Raw genomic sequence first — 19,251 nt, 5'->3', positions numbered from 1 at the left:
AGCAGCAAGTAATAACCAACTTATGTAGCTAACCGTATTTCTTTGCTCACATCAATTTCCCATTCTCCTGCCTTCTGCCTCCTGCTCCTGTCTCCCTCATCTGCTGTGCTGCATTGCATTCGCCCGAGCAAAATGAAATGAAATGAAATAAATCAAGCTGAAATGCAATTCGCAAAGAAACAGCGCCACGGCCATAAAATAATACATACAAGCAGCAGCAGGCAACCAAGCGGCATTCGAGAGACAGGAGATGGAGCTGAAGATGGAGCTAGAGACTTCAGGCTTTTGCCTCATCGCTCCAATGCTCGGTGGAGGATGCCACTCGGCGACGTTTCACAAGCTGAACAAAGTGAAAAGCGAATTGTTAGCAAAAGAACAGGAAAAACAACAGCAGCTGAAACAGAGGGGAAAAAAATAAGTCGAGAAAAGCTTTAGCTTAATGCGAATTGAAATGCTTGCACTTTAACTTAACACGTGGGTGTCGATGCGATGCTCTTACCATTTGCCATTTATTCACCTCCACCTCCTTCTCCTTGCTCTCCTTCTCCTAAGGTATTGACATTTTATGATGTTGCCCACCCTTGCAACCAAACAGCTTGGCTGTCAATCATTCAACAACATTTAGACAGTTCGTCAATCAGTTGAAACATTTTTGCTCTTTCCAAACGATTTTGCCCGGCGGCCTTAAAATTATGCTAGCACTTTGATAGGCTTTGCAAAAGCTTTGCCTGCTTACCTCTGGACTGATTGATCAATCGTCCATCTTGCTTAGTCAACTGCATTTTTATTGATCGATAAAATGTTATTGCTGATGCGCTTTAAAGTGTTTAAGAACTTTTAGTTTGTAGATCTAACTTTTAATTACAATATGTGAATTTAGACAGCTATTTAATAGTTTGTGCTCAATAACTCTCTGATCAATCACCATCAATCTTTGCTTCGATATAAGCGAGATTTCAGTATTAATTTGTTGTTTAAAATGATAAAGAAGATTTCTCTGCAGATATTTGCTGCTGACTAATCATCATACATCAATCAATCCATCCATAAAAATATTCAAAATATATGTTTTTAACTTCTAATTACTGTAACTGACTTGTTGAAAGTATTCAATCTGTACACTAAATCTCTGGTTAATCACAATCAATCAGTATTATTCTTTTTTATTTATATTTCTACAAAATATATATCGATACTCTCCATAATATGCATATATTAGCTTATTAATCAGAAAATCATTTTACGTATCGAGTAAAGCAATTCTTATTGTGATTGAAGAGATTAATATTACGAGTATATCAATCAAGTACAGCCATCTGTCATCAATTGCGCACTCGAATAACAATACACTCGCAGTATTCATATTCGTATTCATACATAAACGAGTGTTCACAATGGAAAAAGACTCCTTGATGCTTTCTCTCTTTCTCGCTCTCTGTTGATATTTGTGTTGATTTTATTACCCGCATTCGGTTGGCACTATGACAACACTTTGTTGCCAGCAGGGGGAAAAAGTGAACAATGATGAGTAGCACTCACTCATTCATAAGTACTCACAGCGTGAGTACTCCCCTTTTTGATTAATGCAATTTAAAGACCTCAATCTGAATATCAAACTAAGTGAATTCAATTCGACTAAATCAAAGAAATGCAATAGAAAATATTAGTATAATAAAATATCGAAATTTGTGTAATCCAATTAAGCTACTCTTGCTGTTGCCACAATAGGTTGCATGCCACTTGAATGTGGCACATACGAATACGAGTTGCTCTCGTTGCCTTCAATTGGCTTGGCGATTAACAGGAGCAGAAAGTTGATGCCAAGTTAATTTTCAAATGCCCCCAAGCCTTTGCCGCAACACAAAGCCAAAGCACCTACAGACCATCACAAAAAAGACTTCCCCTGTCTCCGTTTTGCCCCCCTCCTCTTCTGAGCAGCCTTCGCATTCGTACCTGTGCCAAAAATTCCAATTAAACAAACGCCAAACTTTTGCATGCAAAGCAAAATCAGTGATGCGATGATCCCAAAACTTTTACATCCTCATAAAATATATTTCAGCCAACACACACACATACACATACACAAATAATAAAATAAAATATATAAAAAAAAAAGGAAACGCAGAGAAAACGATTTAATAAAGTCATCAAGAAGAGCCAAAATTGTTAAGAGTCAAATGCAAACATAAATCATTATCGCAAAAATGGTGAAATATGTGTGCCAAAAAGCATCTGATGAACTGTGAAACCAACAACCAAAAAACAACATAAAAAATCAAAAGTATGCTCGACTGCGAGGCACTTGCCACGATTTACAGTTGCTCTATTTGTATAATTTAATGAAGTCGCCTTTTTAAACACTGCTCGACTACGCGACACTCTCGATTTCGAAATTGTATTTTATTATTTGTATTTATTAATCAGAGTTTCACAACTACACGTCCAATTAATTTTGGCTAGCACTGTAGGGTATGTGAATTGTGCATGAAGTGCGCAATTTCTAACTCAATTGTGGTAGCATGCAAAAAAAATACAAACCAAATTGATGTTATTAAATTTAAATATCAAACGCAATGCGTGAAAGTCTCTTAAACAAAAAATTCCCCAGACGTGCGAAATATTTATGAATTTTGCGCAGCAATTTTGTGGCCAATTAAAATGTGCATAAAAAATAAATTACAACTGTGTGTGTGTGTGTGTGTGTGTGTGTGTGTGTGTGTATGTGTTAGGCACCTAAAAGTATTTGCATTTGCTGCTGGCTCAATTAACGTTGCGGCAGCATTGACAATAATTGGAATTAAGCTTAGCGAAATCAAAGCCAAAAACCAAAAATCCAATTAATTGCATTTCAATTAATTCAACTCAAATAATTTATGCACCCCCCAAAACAAATATGAAAATTTCAACTAGAAGAACTCTGACAATTGTGAAGAGTGAATTGATTGATTCCTGCAGAGAAAATTGCAGCTTGATCGCATGCTAAATAAATCTTTGCCCTCTTCTATGCATTCATTCAAATTACTTTAGAGCAACTCATTTGAGTAATTTTTCTCACATTATCCTTAATTTGTTTATATTATTTATTACACTTTAAATAATTTAAGTGACAACTAATTGAAGTCCTAAGAAATTTGTATTTCTAAAAGTGAAGCTACATCTCAAGTTTTATTTTAAATACAGTTTATTATTTAATCTTAAATTCATTAATTATTTATTTCAAGCGCGTTTATCGTTATTTTATTGTTCTTTAATCTTTATTGTCACTTGTCAAAAATTGCAGTAATTTAAATAAGAATGAATTGAAATTCTAAGGAATATATTTAAAATAAAAAATAATTCAAATTTTTGCCTAATTGTGAAATTAACTCATTTGAACACATTATTTTTATTTATTCTTTAATTTGTTCGTTATATTTATTAAATTTGTGTTAAGAACTCTTATAATGAGATTAGCTTTATTCACACACTTAAATGTATTTTTTAATTTAGAAGGAAACTCATTCATTATTTTATATGTTATTTTATTATTAAATTAACTTTTCTAAATTTTAAAGAATATTATAATAATTTAAATAACAATGGAATGAAATCGAAGCGAATATAATTCAGAAGTTCATGATTTTCTTTAGTTTAAATGCCAACTCATTTAAACACATTTCATTATTTCATTTGTGATCTGTTTATTATATTTATTAAATTTATTGTAAGACTTTTCATGATGAGTTAATCTTTATGTACTATTTAGTAATTATAATAATTTAAATACATAACAATGAAATGAAGTTCGAGCAAAAAAATACACCTCAAAATTCAAATATGTGCTTTATTTTAAAAGGCAAAAAAAAAATAAAAACTTGCACACTGCTCAATAAAGAGACAAATATTAGAATAAAGTAAACTCACAGCAGGAAACAAAATAATAAATAGATCCAAGTTGGACAGACGAAACTGTATGCTACAACAAATGGCTTCAATTACAGCTGCCACCTGTGCTCTCTGCAATTTTGCTAGAAAATCTTGAAAATGTTGTACAAATAAGCAAATCAAAAACAAAAAAGAAAAACAAAAACAAAAACAAATGACAAACAACAAAGGCAGCAGAAGGGCAGCAAAAGTATTATTTGTGAACATTTTGCTGCACAATTACAACAAAATAATTTTGATGCCTTTCGGCAGAATTTGAAAGCAATAAAGCAAAAAAAAAACTTAGCAAAAACGAATGTAAATTGAGAAAATTGAAGCAAATAAGCAAAAAATAAAAATGGTTTCGTTCAGTTTTGTTGAAAATTCAATCGAATTCGTTATATTTACAATCATTTATTTATGGCCAAATATGACAGTTTGATTTAAGCATTTAGTGCGTATTTACACAATTATTTTATTTTAAATTTAAGCAAATTCAAGTATTTATATTGAGCGAAGAGTTTTGTATTCATTATCGATATTTGTATGTTTTGTTATTTTATTTTATTTAATTTATTAATTTGTTCGTTTTTAAGTGCTGTTCCCAAATTAACGAAATAAATGACATGCGAAACAGTTATATACATAGGTATTTCCCAAATTGCACAAATTTCAGAGTGACCGTTTTTGACAGCATTTATGTAGCTAAATTTTGCACGGAAATCGAAAAAAAAAATGAAAAATTCATGGCCACACAACCGTATTAAATAAATTAATTTATTGAAAAAAAAAAACAGATGAACTCACATACGTTGCCAATTTCTGTGTCCCAAGCAAATTTTATTGCAAATTTTTATTGACTTTAAATTTCATTCATGCGATTCCACAGTTTTAATTAATGCAGTTTCTCTTCACGAGAAAATGTCTCACACGCTTTCTTTTCATTGTTTTAAAATTTATCATATTTTTTCATGTGATCGCTTCAGCGATATCAATGCGAAAAAAAACAGGTTGTTTTTGTTTTTCATTTTATTTATTTTGTGCTGGGAACTTCGCAACGAAATGCCGTCATGAAACAATTTTGGCGAACGTTTATTTAATGGAGTTGTGCGGAAAAACGGAACATCACTTTATAACGAGCTATTATTTAAAATAAGTTAAGTTAAAAAAAAATAACTTCTTACAGGTTTTTTCATTTCTCAGAACGTAACCAATTTATTTATAATTTTCTTACAAACATTTTCCATAACTATTTATAGTTAAAGTCAAATTGCGTTTAAACACTTTTATTTTATTACCTATTCTTATTACTTGTGTTATTTGATTTGATTTCTTATTGCCCCATTTTTTTAAAGCGATTTTAATTGAAAATTGGATTAGCCGCAAGTCAGAAAGTAAACTCTCTGCTGGGCTGCAGTAAGAAGATTACCTTGGCCCCTTATTGAGTTATAAATGCCTTTTGAATGCCTGCCACCAGCCAAAGAGTAAAACGAAGCACATGCAAGAGTTGCAGTTGCCAAGTGAATCAATACAGATGAAATTTAACTTACACCGAAAAAAAATAAAGAAAGAAAGTAGAAAAAAAGGAAGAAATAAAGAAAATATGATATAAGAATTAATAAAGAAGAAAGAAAGAAGAAAGTCAGAAAGAGAAAATATCAATAAATAAAGAAGAAAGAACGAAAGATGAAAAAAAAGAAAGAAAACACATCTTGATTTCAAGAACATGTGATTTAAGTCCCTAAGTTCTTATTAATATCAGGAAAAAATCTTATAGTTTAAAAACCAAAAATCTTATTATAAGATCCAAAAAATATTACATTATATTTTTTTTGATTTTTGTTGTTTTTTTTACAATTTTTTTTAAATTGAGCTATTTTATTATTAAATTAGCTCATTCAGCTAGATACAAAAACTTTATAGAAATTTCGATGGATTACAGAATTTTATAACCCAAATTTAGTATTTTTATTCTAATTTGCGGAATTTGGCTAATGTTCAAGGTTTTAAGAATTTGTGCTTATTTTTATAACCCAATTTTGAAGACCAATGTTCTTGTTATTTTGTTCAGTGTATGCACACAAAGCCTTTGCCATTTCTGTGCTGCGTTTGCTCAAGCTGCCTTTTAGTCAATATTATATTATAAATATTAATAGAAGCGAACGCGTTTTATTGTTGCATTTTACATATTTATTTTCCATGTTGGATTTTTTCTCTCAATTATTATTGATGGTTTTGCCTCGTTTCGCTTGTCATCTTGCGGTCTATCTCAACTTTTTTTTTATTGTTATGGTCTGTCGCTCTCGATCTCTTTCTCCCTTTTAGTGTGTCGCATTATGACAATTTCTTTTTATTATTATAAATATTTCGTTTTTTACTGCAATATTATTTTGTTACTCGATTTTGATGTGAAACTTTTGTAGTTTGGCTTCACATTACGAGCGTCCTTTGTGTATGTTTGCCTTGCACATTAGAAGAGTCCTCTACGTGTACGTGTGTGTGTATGTTTGGCTTTTGACGGTTGCAAGACATGACCGCTTGCCCTGCTTGGATTGTTAGTTTTGTTATGGTTTGTAATTTCAGTGACCAGCATCAGTTCTCCAACTGTGTGTGTGTGTGTGTGTGTGTAGTTGCAACTGGTTGCCAGTCGTGTCATGCATGATTCTTTGCCAACACACAAAAGCAGCTCAATTCCCGCTCACTTCCTTTTGGCAGTCTGAAAAATACGCATACGCACTGTTGGCCATAGACCAAGTTTGTCTCTCTCTCTCTCTCTCTCTCTGTCTGTCTCTGTCTCTGTCATTGTGATTGTGTTGTGTATTGTCTCTCTCTCTCTCTCTCTCTCTCTCTTTTTCTCTCTCTCTCTGTCTCTGTCTGTCTCTATCTTTTTGGTTGTCTGTTTTCACATCACATCACCACACAAATTCTCTCACACAAAACACACACACACACATTCTCTGTGTCGTCTCTCTCGCACACCATTCTCTCTACACACTGTCTCTCTCTCTCTCTTTCTTTCTTTCTCTTCCTCTCTCTCTCTCTCTCTCTGTCTGTTCTTCTGTTCTTTCTATATGTTCTATCCACAGGATGTGCCAGCGCTACGTGATAGCGTCTATCACATTGATTCGTTTGTCTTGGACGCTCCAAAGAGCGCCATATTCGTGGGATTACAGAATGATTTCTTGTGCGATTTCACCTACACTCGCCACAAGGAGCAACAACAGCAGCAGCATGCTCTCGCCAACAACAACAACGGCAACGGCAACGGCAGCAGCCATACGCATACGCATACGAACAGCAACAGCAGCAACAGCTGCAGCCAGCGCAGCAGCATCGATAGCAGCAACAACAACAGTCAAATGCAGTTGCACAGCGAGAGCAACAGCAGCAGCTTTGAGATGCAGCAGCAGGTGTTGCCATTGGGCGATGATTACGATTGCGATTACGATTGTGACTACGATTACGATTGCGTTAGCAGCAATGCTCTCGACAATCTCTGTCCCTATCAGCAACAGCAACAGCTACAGCAGCAACCATCGGCTGAGGAGCAGCAACTGCAGCTGCAACTGCAACTGCGGCAAGATGTGGAGCAGCCAGATGAAGAGGAAGAGCTAGACGAAGAGGAGGAACAGGCTGAGGAGGAAGCTGAGGAAGAGGAAGCAGAGGAAGCAGAGGAAGAGGAGGAGTACGACGATGGCATTGGATTTAGCTGTGACAGCGACAGCGCCACCATCGCTGAGGATGATGAATTTGTGCTAGTCACTGGGCATTGTCTGCCACTGACCAGCAACAGCAACAACAACCACAATAACAACAACAACAATGGGAACAGCAACTCCAACTCGAACTGCAGCAGCTCATTGCAATGCAGCACGCCCACAGGCATTGATGGCTGCTCATCGGCAGCAGCATCGTCGACAACATCGGATGTGGACGCCATATTGCCGGACCTAACACCGCCATTGCCACCGCCACCGCCACCGCCGCCACCTCGCCACCAGCAGCCACAGCTGACGGTCAAGTCGATGCCGAAGGCTAGAAAGGCGCTGAAATTTTTTAATAAAATCATCTAATGCGAAACGATATCCCCCCGCCTTCTCTCTACTCCACTCCCCTTTCACTCCCCTTTCATGACATTTCTCATGCGTTTGTTGAATGTGGGCGTGGCCTCATTAAAAAGTCCAAAACGTTGCACAAAAGATCAGACACACACTGCTCAGACAGACAACCATTTGACCACATTGGGCTTTTGAGCCCATTTCCATTTGTTTCCTGCCTCTCTCTCCTCTCCCACCCTCCTTCCCCTCGCACTGTCCGCAAGCGAGCTTTGTACACGCTGCGCGTAATACGAGTTGATGCCTCATTAAAACTGCTGCTTGTTATTGCTGCAAATCTCTGGCATCGCTTCCTCGTCCTCGTCCTCGTCCTCCTTCTCTTCTACCTGTCGTCATTTATCATTCGCTCATTTTCCCGAATGCGACACAATTATGTGAATCCGTTAAGCATACGCAGTGTGCGCCCCACTGCAAAACAAAAAAAAACACTATTGAACGCAAAGCAGACGAACCCAACAAATTGACCAGCGCGATTTGAATCTAAAGCTAAGAAAAAAACATATTTTCAAATCAGCGAAATCGATGTATTTATAAGTAGTTAGTTATAATTGAAATTCAGCTTGAAATACCGAAATATTTAACAAAATTTATTGAACAGTAATCAAACATATTAAGAATTTATGCATATTCATATCGAGCTGCAAATTTAATTGCTTGCCACTTGCCAAACTATTTGAACTTCAGTTGATATCAAAAGTATTTGCTTTAAGCTATTTTAAATTTCAAGAATGCTAAACATTTTGCACAGCATCAGGTGTCGAGTTTGCATTCCTTTGCCAGCAATAACAGCAATAAATTTATGGTTTAAATAATTGAAATACTCAAGGAATTCAATGCAGCAAATAAATTTGCATTAATCGCATTTTAATCCCTGAGTTTTATTTACATTTGCATTTAAAGCGACAACAACAAAACGCATAAGAAACTAAGAGACTTTTGTCGCCTTGAATGAAAGTGAAACACACATATGTACGAGTATATGCATAACAATTTGTCACAATTCATAAAGTAAAACTAAAAGTGTTTAAACATTAGATGCAACAAATATGCTGCCAACTAGTTAACTTTAAATGCCATTTCGAATGTCCTTGCAGACACAGAAACATATTTCAAATTACATTTTAGCAAACGAAAAAAAAAAACAATCTGTTAAAGCTAGACAATCAATTTGATGTTTCGTTTGCTTAAGTTCAAAGTTTGCAAGGCTCGAAAGAGAGAGAGAGAGAGAGAGAATGGCGAAAAAAGAAAAACCTTTTAAGCGATTGCGACTAGCAAAAGAGAAAATTTATAAATTGGCAAAGCGTAAAACCAAAAAACATAAAGTTGACTGCGATTCAGCATTACTGGCAGACATATTAACTAAGAGCGTATTCATTATACTATATATCCGACTATATATAATATAACGTTTTTTTTACACACATACATATATAATGTAATACTTATAGTTGTAGCTTTAGTTGTAGTTGTAGTTATCGAAACCGCAGGCAGCTTCAAACGATAATAAAATGCATAATAAACAGAGAGAGAAAAATGAATGTAAAGAAAAAAGAAAATGTGCAGCAAATGTTTGGCTTGTATTTTATTATGAATGCAATTTGAGGTGCCGTCGACTAAGGGCCACAATGCGGCAATCTTGGCAAGCACTCCCAACGACGACGACGACGACGACGACATCGACTCCACAAACAAGCTCAGATTCCAGCACGGGGAGAAAGGTCAAACCACCAGCAGTTGACCTGCCCTCTTTCTCCTGTCCTCTGCCCTCTGCCCTCTGCCCTCTTCCCACTCCCTGATTCCCTTCTCTGTCCACTTGCATCGCCTTCGCTTGCTTGCTTCATTATTATGTAGTTTATTTGCGTATTTACGCTTCCTTTTATGCACGCTCAAGTGCAACACAGCCAGCGAGTGCTAGAGTTTGCCTCTTTCTGTTTTTCTGAGAGGTGCAACAACAATCGGCGTATTAATGACTTCGACTGCTTCGTCCTGGCTTCGTCCTTGGCACTGATGAAGAATCAGGTGGCGCGACACTTAATTGCTACCCCGTAATCCAGCTGACAATCGACACAGACAGAGAGAATGACAGAGAGAGAGAGAGAGAGCGAGAGAGTGAGAGAGAGTGTTGAGTATTAATATTACACATACGCCACGTTGCACACACAATGCAACACACACACACACCAAATTCCTTCCCTCCCTTGAAATTAAGGCTTTATTTGCATGATCGCAGCTCTTCCCCCCACCCCCATCCCCACTCGCAGCCAATCGCCATCTCGCCAGACCCGCCAAAATTAATTGAAAATATTTATTATTATGCTTATTACACACACACACATATTGGATATACACACTATACACATACATACACATATATGTACTATATATACTATATGTACTGATTACGTTAACGTCGTTGACTCTCGTCTCTCATGCACATTATTTCGTTTCTGTGGCCATTTCTCGTGGCATCTTCTTCGGTCATTGCAGGAGCACATACGTGAGTCCAAGGAGAGCAAACTGGACGAGATGGGACGCAACTCCAAGGCACGTTCGCGTGAGAACATATCAAGGTAAGTGCACACCTTTGCCCTGCCTCCTTTCCCCTTTCCCCTTTCCTCTTTCCACTTTTCACCTCCATCGCTTACACTCCTGCCATCAGGCAAACTCATTAAGCCACATTATGTCCGCTTCATTGCCAACGAAAGGCAAAATCAAATTCGGCTATGCAACGCCAGCCATCGCATTAGGGTTGCCACCCCTTCCCACCTCACTTCACTTGCAAGTCAACCCTTAAACTTTACTTCAAGTTGATGTTGCAGTTGCAATTTTAATTGGTGCAACACTTTTCCACAGCTTGTGGTATTATTGTATTACATATCAGAGAAAGGAGTTTTGACAAACAAACAAAGCAAATACATACATACAACATAAATTGCTAAAGTAGAATCATAGTTTAGAAATCATTATAACGAATATAATATATAAAATTATACAAAATAAATTTATATACTAGAATCAAAAATCATTAAGCAATCATTATTAAACATACATATACCAACTACTCTATTAAAATCATAGTTTAGTATATATCATTAAAAATATTCTTACTTAATAATCGCTTCAAAAATTAAATTGCAGTATTCGAGTCTTAGATTAGAAATCATTATTAAACCTATAATGTGCAGCATTTGCAATATTATAATCAATGCTTAGAAAACATCATTAGAAATATTCTATATAATGAGTATTGTCGCTTTAAAAAGTAATCATAGTTATAAATATTCTTAATACTAAATATAGTTGCTTTAAGAAGAGCATTTCTTATTTCCTAATAAGCAATAAATATACAAAAAAATATATAAAAATATACATAAATAACAAAAGAATAAAATACAGTTCAAATGTAATTGCCTTAATTAACATATTAATATTTCTATATATATAATTTTGTAAGTCCTGCCTGATTGACTGACTTATCAACTGAAAGACTAACTGATACATATACAGACTAAACTAACAGCACAAAACTCTCGATTAAACTGCTCAAATAACACTTCATTCGACTGCTGAATAAGTTGCGGAGTTGAGCACCAGTGAGTGAATCACCAGAAAGAACATCACCCAAAATTAAAATTAAAATATGAAAGAATTACACCTTAAATAGTGAAATTGTGTATTGAAAAGTAAATCAGTATGAAAGCTACATTCGAGTGTGCTTTAAAATATACCAAATTAATATACTACAAAAGTGTACCGAAGGCTAAAGTTGGTATATTGATAAAGTACTACATTCAAAATATACCATAGACTGCAAAATATACCAAATATACAGTCAAAGCAACTAAAACCCGTAGTAAGGAGGCGTTTTCGCCCATTAAAAGTATTTCTTAAATACCTTCAACAATTTTTGTTTGATCGCAAGCAAGGTTTCAGAGATCATAAATCATATGCCAAAAATCGTGACTCTAGCTTCAAAATTACGCTTGTTCTTCGATTTTTATCAATTTGCGGGGACAGAAGTGGGCGTGGCAAAATTTGAAACAAACTTGATCTGCATGCAAACATAACAATTATAACCTACCTCTGAAGTCTCGGTGTTAATCCGAACAGGCACGAAGTTATAATACCCTTCTACCTTAAGGGTAGCGAGTATATAAATGCATTATTTAAGACGAATTGAAAAAAAATAGAAATATACCTAAACATACCTTAATTTATACCTGGATTTACGTATTTACAAGTAAAATAGCTAGGAAACTTTGGTGTTTTTTTGGTGTGTATTCCAAATGTGTATTTGATCTTGATTGTAATGTTTATCTAACAATAGACGTAAAGGCAAAATTCGAAATTTCAAGCTTTTAAACACAGTTTGATTTAATTCGATAGTAATACTGAAGAGAGAAGTATTATATATGTTCACAGTATATATGTTTCTTATAGCTAGTATAAACATTGTTATATATAACTATGTCTTCATCACTTTCCTACCCTGACTCCACAACGACAATTTAATGGTTATATGTTTGCGAAATACTCTCGCATATAAATAATTAATTGCTTAATGCACAACAACTTAATGCTCGGCATTTAATTCGTTGACAATTTGCAGACAAAAGCATTCGCAGACCTCGTTACAAATTCTTGATGATGTGTCGAATCGTTATTATCGCGAGGCTGTTCCCATATCGACGCAGTCGAGCAAGGCGGACTTCAAGGAGAAGGAGCACAGCATTCTGCGTCGCCATCCCGACATGACCCAAACGACGCTGTGCGGTGGCGTTGGCGGTGGCGGTGGCGGTGGTGATGATGGTGAATCCTCGTCGACGACGACGGCAACGCACGAGATGATGACAAAGGCGGCGATTGCGACCGCGCCGGTTAATGCCTGTGATATGGGCTGTCAAACAAGGTGAGTGTGTGGACAGAAGAGCGGGGAGGGGGAGGGAGGGGGGAGGAATACGAACCGGGGTTTGGTCATCATCGTCATTATCCATGGCATATGTGCAATAAACTAGACGCGAACAAATTGCAAAGTCAACGCTCAGCAAACAGCAGAAACAATGACACAATGTGTTCCCAGCAACATCAACGAGTCAAAACAGGATTTCTAATGTAGAGTTCGAGAAGGGTGGAGAAGGGGCTAGAGGGGGGGGAAGGAAACAGGAATGGGAAACAGAATTGGAATGGAGCAGGAGTTGAGTACGTAACCCGGAAACAGTGCCTGCTGCTTGTACAATACAAATCGATGCAAATATTTGTATTTGCATGCGTCTTCTCACACACACACACAAACAGAGCTCTGAGTCAGAGTGTCTGCTAGAGGGAATGGCTAGAGGGAAGGGAAGGGAAGGGAACGGAAGAGGGACACGTGAATGGGAGCATAGAGCTGTCTACACAAGCGGCACAATCACAAAACATGACGCAATGCATGCACAATAGAGATGACTTCGAATTCGGGATCCGCATAAATATTTTATAAGTCATGAGGCCACAGTGAACAGTTGCCAGAAATGCGTTAGCCAAGAATAATCAAGTGTGAATAATGCAAAAGTCGAGTTTATGAATATCTTTGATCAGTTTTACAACAAAAGTGTGTCTTAAATAATAATTAATTAGTTTAAGGATCAAGTTAGCCAAGACAATTTGTAGTTGTAACAGTTTTATTAAACAGTCAGATCGGGGGAAACAGTTACAGAGCACACTTAGAGCAGTGGGAACAATGCAGCATCATATAACTAAGCCACAGCTTACACTTTAAAAGCAAGAGTTAAAATAGGCAACCGCAAATTTTTTACATAGGTGGAACAGCAGATGTAAACGAGTTGAGTGGGAACAGCTGCTGTAACATGTAGGGAACAGCAGTAAATAAGCGAATACTTGAATGGGAACAGCTGCATCAAAATAGACAAGGAACAGCAAAAAATAAGTTAACAACAATTTAACCTATATATATATAAAGAGAACAACATCAGTAAACAAGCAAGTCGTAGTTGACAATGGACGATTTTTCAGTGTCTGAATTAAATTTATAATTTCGTCATTTATGTAACGCAATTTGTTCAACACAATTGAAAATAATTGTTGAAGTTAATTATTGGAAATTTGCTAGAATAGATCATTTGATTGGACACAATATCAGCTGTAATAAATTAGGGGATAATTGAAGTGTATAAAAAGAAAACAATTTTGAAACAATTTTCATTTTAAGCATAAGTTATTTAACAATCGAAAATATAAAAAAGTGATGTTATTCTTAATTTCATAACTATATTCCGTAACTCAAATATGGACATACAAATTATCGCTAAGAACATTAACAAACTTCAGACGGCTCACAATTAGGTGGAGTGAGAACAGCAGCAGCAAGCAAGCATGGACTTAATTGGGAACAGTCGCTGCAAGCAGGCATTCTGCTATGTAGGAACAGTAGTAACCAAAAAAATATACAATTGAATGGAAACAACTTCAACTAAACAAACATATAGTTAAGTAGGAACAGCAGCAACAAAACGAACTTGTAGTGAAATGAGAACAGCAGCAGCAGCGAGGATAGAAAGAAGTGGGAACAGCAGTAGCAAGCGAGCATAAAGTAAATAAAGAACAGTGGCCGCCAAGCAAGCATACAATTGATTGGGAACAGCACCAGCTAAGCAAGTATTGAATTGATTGGGAACAGTAAACATCTAGTTAAATGGGAACAGCAGCAACATAGCGAGCTTGCAGTTAAACAAGAATAACAGAAGAAGCTAGTATAGGTAGAAGTAGGAACAGCTGAAGCAAACGAGTTTGGAGAGAAGTGTGAACAGTTACAGCAAGCAAGCATTTTGTTGAGTTGGAAAAATAGCAGTAAATCGAAGTGAGAACAGCAACAAAGCGAGCTTGCAATGAAGTAATAATAAGTAGGAACAGCTTAAGCAAACGAGCAAACAAATGAGTGGGAACAGCAATGACTTCAATGGGAACAACAGCAGTAACTAATAGATAACACATAACAGTCACAGTTCACAGTTCACAGTTCACAATTCACAGTTCGCAGTTCACAATGGAAGCTTTATTCAGTCACAGTTTTTGCTTGGCGCAGATCTCAGGCTACTTGCATGTTTTAGTCCATATGCCAGCAATGGAGAAGGAAGGGGGAAGGCAAAGCGAAAGCCAGAGCAGACTCTGCAGGGTTTACTTAACGAGTATGAAAGACAAATATTGAAACGTTACAAACACTTCTCTTTTTCTCTCTCTCTCTCTCTCTTTTTCACTCGCTGCGCTCACCTTTTGGAACCCAACAGGGAATCGCTGTTTGCCAACAGTCCCAGCGCCGTTGCCACGCTAATGAGACAAAAGTCCAGCTCGTCATCGTTGGGCGGTGGCAGCGGAATGGGCGTGGCTGTGATGCCACCGCCACCGCCACGCTTCTTCAGCACATTTGGCTATGATCAGGGCCTGGGTCCGGGCATGGGAGGTGGAGGAGGAGGAGTAGGAGGTGGAGGAGGAGCTGGTGCTGGGATGGGCATGGGCATGATTGCGATATCGCCAACGCTGCCAGCTACAACGCCGCCGCCGCCATCGTCGGCATCTGCGCAGCTGCTCAACACGCTGACGCGTCGCAGCCAAATGCACAACATGCAACACGCGCCGTCGCAACACGAATCCCTCGAGCTCGAGGAGCGGCACAGCGGTGTTGGCGGTGCAGGCGGCGGTGGCGGTGGCGGTGGCGGTGGTCATCGCTCGCATTATGGTCTAATAGTGGCATCCGCCGTTAAGCCGCAGGAGATGTGCCATCATCATCATCAGCACCAGCAGCAGCAGCAGCAGCAACAACAGCAGCAACGAACGCCACATCATGCACATCCTGCGCATCAGCATCAGCAGCAGCAACAGCAGCAAGCGCCGACGGTGGCAACGCGATTGCCGCACATGATGCACGCCCAGAAAGCACCAAGCCAAACGATGCTGCCCTTGGGCAAGGCGGGAGCAGGCGGAGGCGGAGGGGGAGGTGGAGGCAACACTGCTGGACCGCATGCTGGCGGTGGTGGTGGGAAGCAGCTGAAGAACGAGGAATCCAAAGTGTTCATCGACATACGGAATTCAGCGCCAGACGTGATTATCATGACGTCCCATTGACATTTAAGGATTGCCCGCCAATCAACAGCAGCACTAGCATCAGCAGCAGCAACAGCAACAGCAACGGCAGCAGCAATAGTAACAACAACAACAACAGCAACATTGACCAACAACAACGACGACGACGACGACGACAGCATCACAATGGTTGGCATATTAACCACAGCCACAACGGCGCCGCTGACACGACACGGACATTCACGCAGACAAGCGCACGAGCCAGGACACGAACAAGGACACAGACACAGACACAGACATGGACATGGACAGGGACATGAAGACGGCGTGGCGCAATCAGGCAAACGAATACGAATAGCAAAACGCCAGCTTTCCGGCCGGAACAAAGTGTCGCAGTCGCAGTCGCAGTCGGAGCAGATGCATTTTTTCGTTTTTTATGCGTTTTGTTTTGCACGTTTTTATGCGGCGACTTTAAGGCCAGGTAATGGCTTCCCTTATTTTGCACTAGCACTTTAACTTTTAGCATCAACAACATTTTTCAATTATTTGTAAATTGCAATTGTTGCTCAGCTGTCTGCGAAATGTCAAGACTAAAGCCAAGACTAAAGCACTCACACACACATTACAACTACACTTTTATTCACACACACACACACGCTCTGATTACAACATAATACACTTGCTTACACAACGCACATGAAGTCAGCAAGGTAGACACTAAGCAGACGCAACATGGCGTATGCGCAACGTCGAGAGACGACAACGACGACAACAAGCAGAAAGCGACAGCAACGCGTTCTTTGGCGTTGACCACTAAACTGAACCGTGTCTGCTATCTGTTATCTGTTATCTACTACTATGCTGTCCTGTCTCACAAGCATACGCACATATGTTGTTTCACCTGTCCTGCTCTCCTTGCATTCCTGCGCGTCGCCAGCACTTCCTCAGCTCCTGCTCTTTCTCCTATTCTAGTGCTACCTTTCACTACTACAGCTTCTCTTCCTCCTACTCCTACACCTGCTCTTCCCCTGTCTCTTTCTCTATTTCCTCTCCTGTCTCCTCTCCAGTCACTTCACCCCCATCTACTCTCTCGACACCCTTCTTGCAGTTACTTCACTTGGCTATCGCATCGTGGCGGGTAACTTCTTCATTTACATGCATGCGAAACGTGCCGACAGCTTGCCCGCTCACTCAGTCCAAGTCGAGTCCAATCCAGCTCAGCTCAGTTCAGTTCAGTTCAGTTCAGTCCATCCATCATCGCGTGGCACGTGCAACCAAACCGTGCAACGTCCAGCAAAGCAATTTGCGTGAAAATAGTTTTTTAAGTGATTTTCGCCCTGCATTCGTTACGCTGCGAGATGTTTTAATCATTTAATTAAATTGTTTTCCATTTACTTCATCCTTTTACACCACACCCCACAACTTAAATCTCACATTTTACTTTGATTATCTGTTTGTGTATTGCATTCATCACTTTCTTTTTATTTTACTTGACTCATCTTGGACTTGACTTTGGGTTTCAGATTTTGGAGCCCTTTTTTTTGGCAATTCATTCATTGGTTACTCAAATATCATTTCACCGTCAGATTTTCTTTCCATTTGCTGGCGTTTTGATTTCACTTTTCACTGTGCAAAAAGAAAAGAAAAACACCAACAAGCTGTCAGCTCACAATTAGCACGGTCACCGTATTGCGTTTTGGATTTTCGATGTGGCGTTCTGGCTTTTCTCTCTTATCTATCTGTGTCAATCAGGGCGGAAAAATCACTCTGCTTGGGCGTTCCAACATTTCAATTCGCTGCGATTTTGTTGCCATAAGAAGAGAGTTTTTTTATCGTATATCGATATTGGAATTCATATAATTCACTATCGATTTTATCAATCGATCAATTATATTTTCATTTCAATTCGCTGCGATTAGATGAAAAAATTTTTATCGTCTATCGATATTCATTTGATTTACTATCGACATGCTATCGATAGTTTTGCGATGTAGTTATTACAACTTTATATTTCAATTCTATCCGAATTTGTTGCGATTAGGTGAGAGCATTTTTATCGTCTATCGATATTGGAATCCATTTCATTTACTATCGATTGCATACGATGTAGTTATTACAATTTTATGTTCATTAATATTCCAACTATCCTGCCTTTTAAATATCAATATTTCAGCTAGCAGAGCTTAGTTCTTAATTCAACATATGACTCTTTAAAATTATGCATACATTAATCACTTAAATCGCCCGCTGATACTATCGATAGTCAACAATATATATTTCATTTGGTAGACTTTAATAAAAAACACTATGAGTCCCTTTTCAAACTTGCGATTAAATTGAAAGAACTCCAACGCCAAAAAAAAAACAGACAGAAAAAAAAAACATAGGAAATGAATGTTGGAACAAAGCTGGATAACTGATGTCTATAGTGTAGAGGGGGCAACGGTAAGAGGAAGAGGAACTGGTTGTGGATGTGAATGTGAATGTGTGGCTGTGGAAACGAGTGCGGTACTAAGCTAAAAACGCCAGGCAATTTGATTGATTGAATTGAATGAGCAGCGCGCAGCAATGATGATGAACAATAAGAGAGGGAAAGGTAAGAGGGATGACACAACAGACACGTTGGAGAGGGGAGGAACTAGCGCGGATGAAGTGAAGTAAAGTGAAGGTAGTGAGAAAAATCACTCATTACTCATAACATGCGCTGGGTCATGCAGTCTTGCAATTTGAAGCACAAATCATTAGCAAGATTAAAGGATGATTAAAAAGTGACAGCCACAAGTTGAAACCGAAACCGAAACCGAAACCAAAAGCGAAACCGAAGTCAAAGTCAATGACCACAAGAAGACGAATAAAAAGATGAAGATGCTTACAACTTACTTACATAGACAATTTGTAGTCCCTTCTCAGCTGAGGCGAAGAAAAAGGCGAAATACGATGATGAGATGTGAGTGGGGGGGATGGAAGGGGGGAGAGATCGCCATACCTAGCTCAAAAAAGTCTTGGGAACTTGGACAGTTGGATGTGCTTTAAATGCCAGCCATAAAATGAATTTTCTACTCTCGCTTTTCTTTTTTTTTTGTTTTACCGCAAAACTCATTAAAAATATGAAAATGTTGAAAATGGTCAAAAAGTTTTTACCAAGAATAACACACAG

At 38.1% G+C, this 19,251-nt stretch overlaps 1 protein-coding gene across 5 annotated transcripts in view; it reads left to right on the top strand.

Moving 5' to 3' along the window:
- LOC132797131 (neuropilin and tolloid-like protein 2) overlaps nt 1-19,251 on the top strand; it is a 107,525-nt gene that overhangs the window by 86,496 nt on the left and 1,778 nt on the right. For 2 of the 5 annotated variants that reach the window (XR_009633626.1, XR_009633625.1), the window contains exons 11-13: nt 10,506-10,588; nt 12,628-12,927; nt 15,302-16,575. Coding sequence is in view for 3 of the 5 variants with exons in the window: in XM_060808653.1 (XP_060664636.1) it covers nt 10,506-10,588; nt 12,628-12,927; nt 15,302-16,136 (1,218 nt within the window). In the remaining 2 variants the exon portion in view is untranslated. Of the gene's footprint in view, nt 1-6,989; nt 9,575-10,505; nt 10,589-12,627; nt 12,928-15,301; nt 18,460-19,251 lie in introns of those variants that run through there. The other 3 variants (XM_060808653.1, XM_060808655.1, XM_060808654.1) reach the window with 3 other exon arrangements.

Source organism: Drosophila nasuta, chromosome X (genome assembly GCF_023558535.2).
Source record: "Drosophila nasuta strain 15112-1781.00 chromosome X, ASM2355853v1, whole genome shotgun sequence".
In the NCBI taxonomy this organism is placed as follows: Eukaryota; Metazoa; Arthropoda; class Insecta; order Diptera; family Drosophilidae; genus Drosophila; species Drosophila nasuta.
This window is presented reverse-complemented; position numbering and strand designations above follow the sequence as displayed.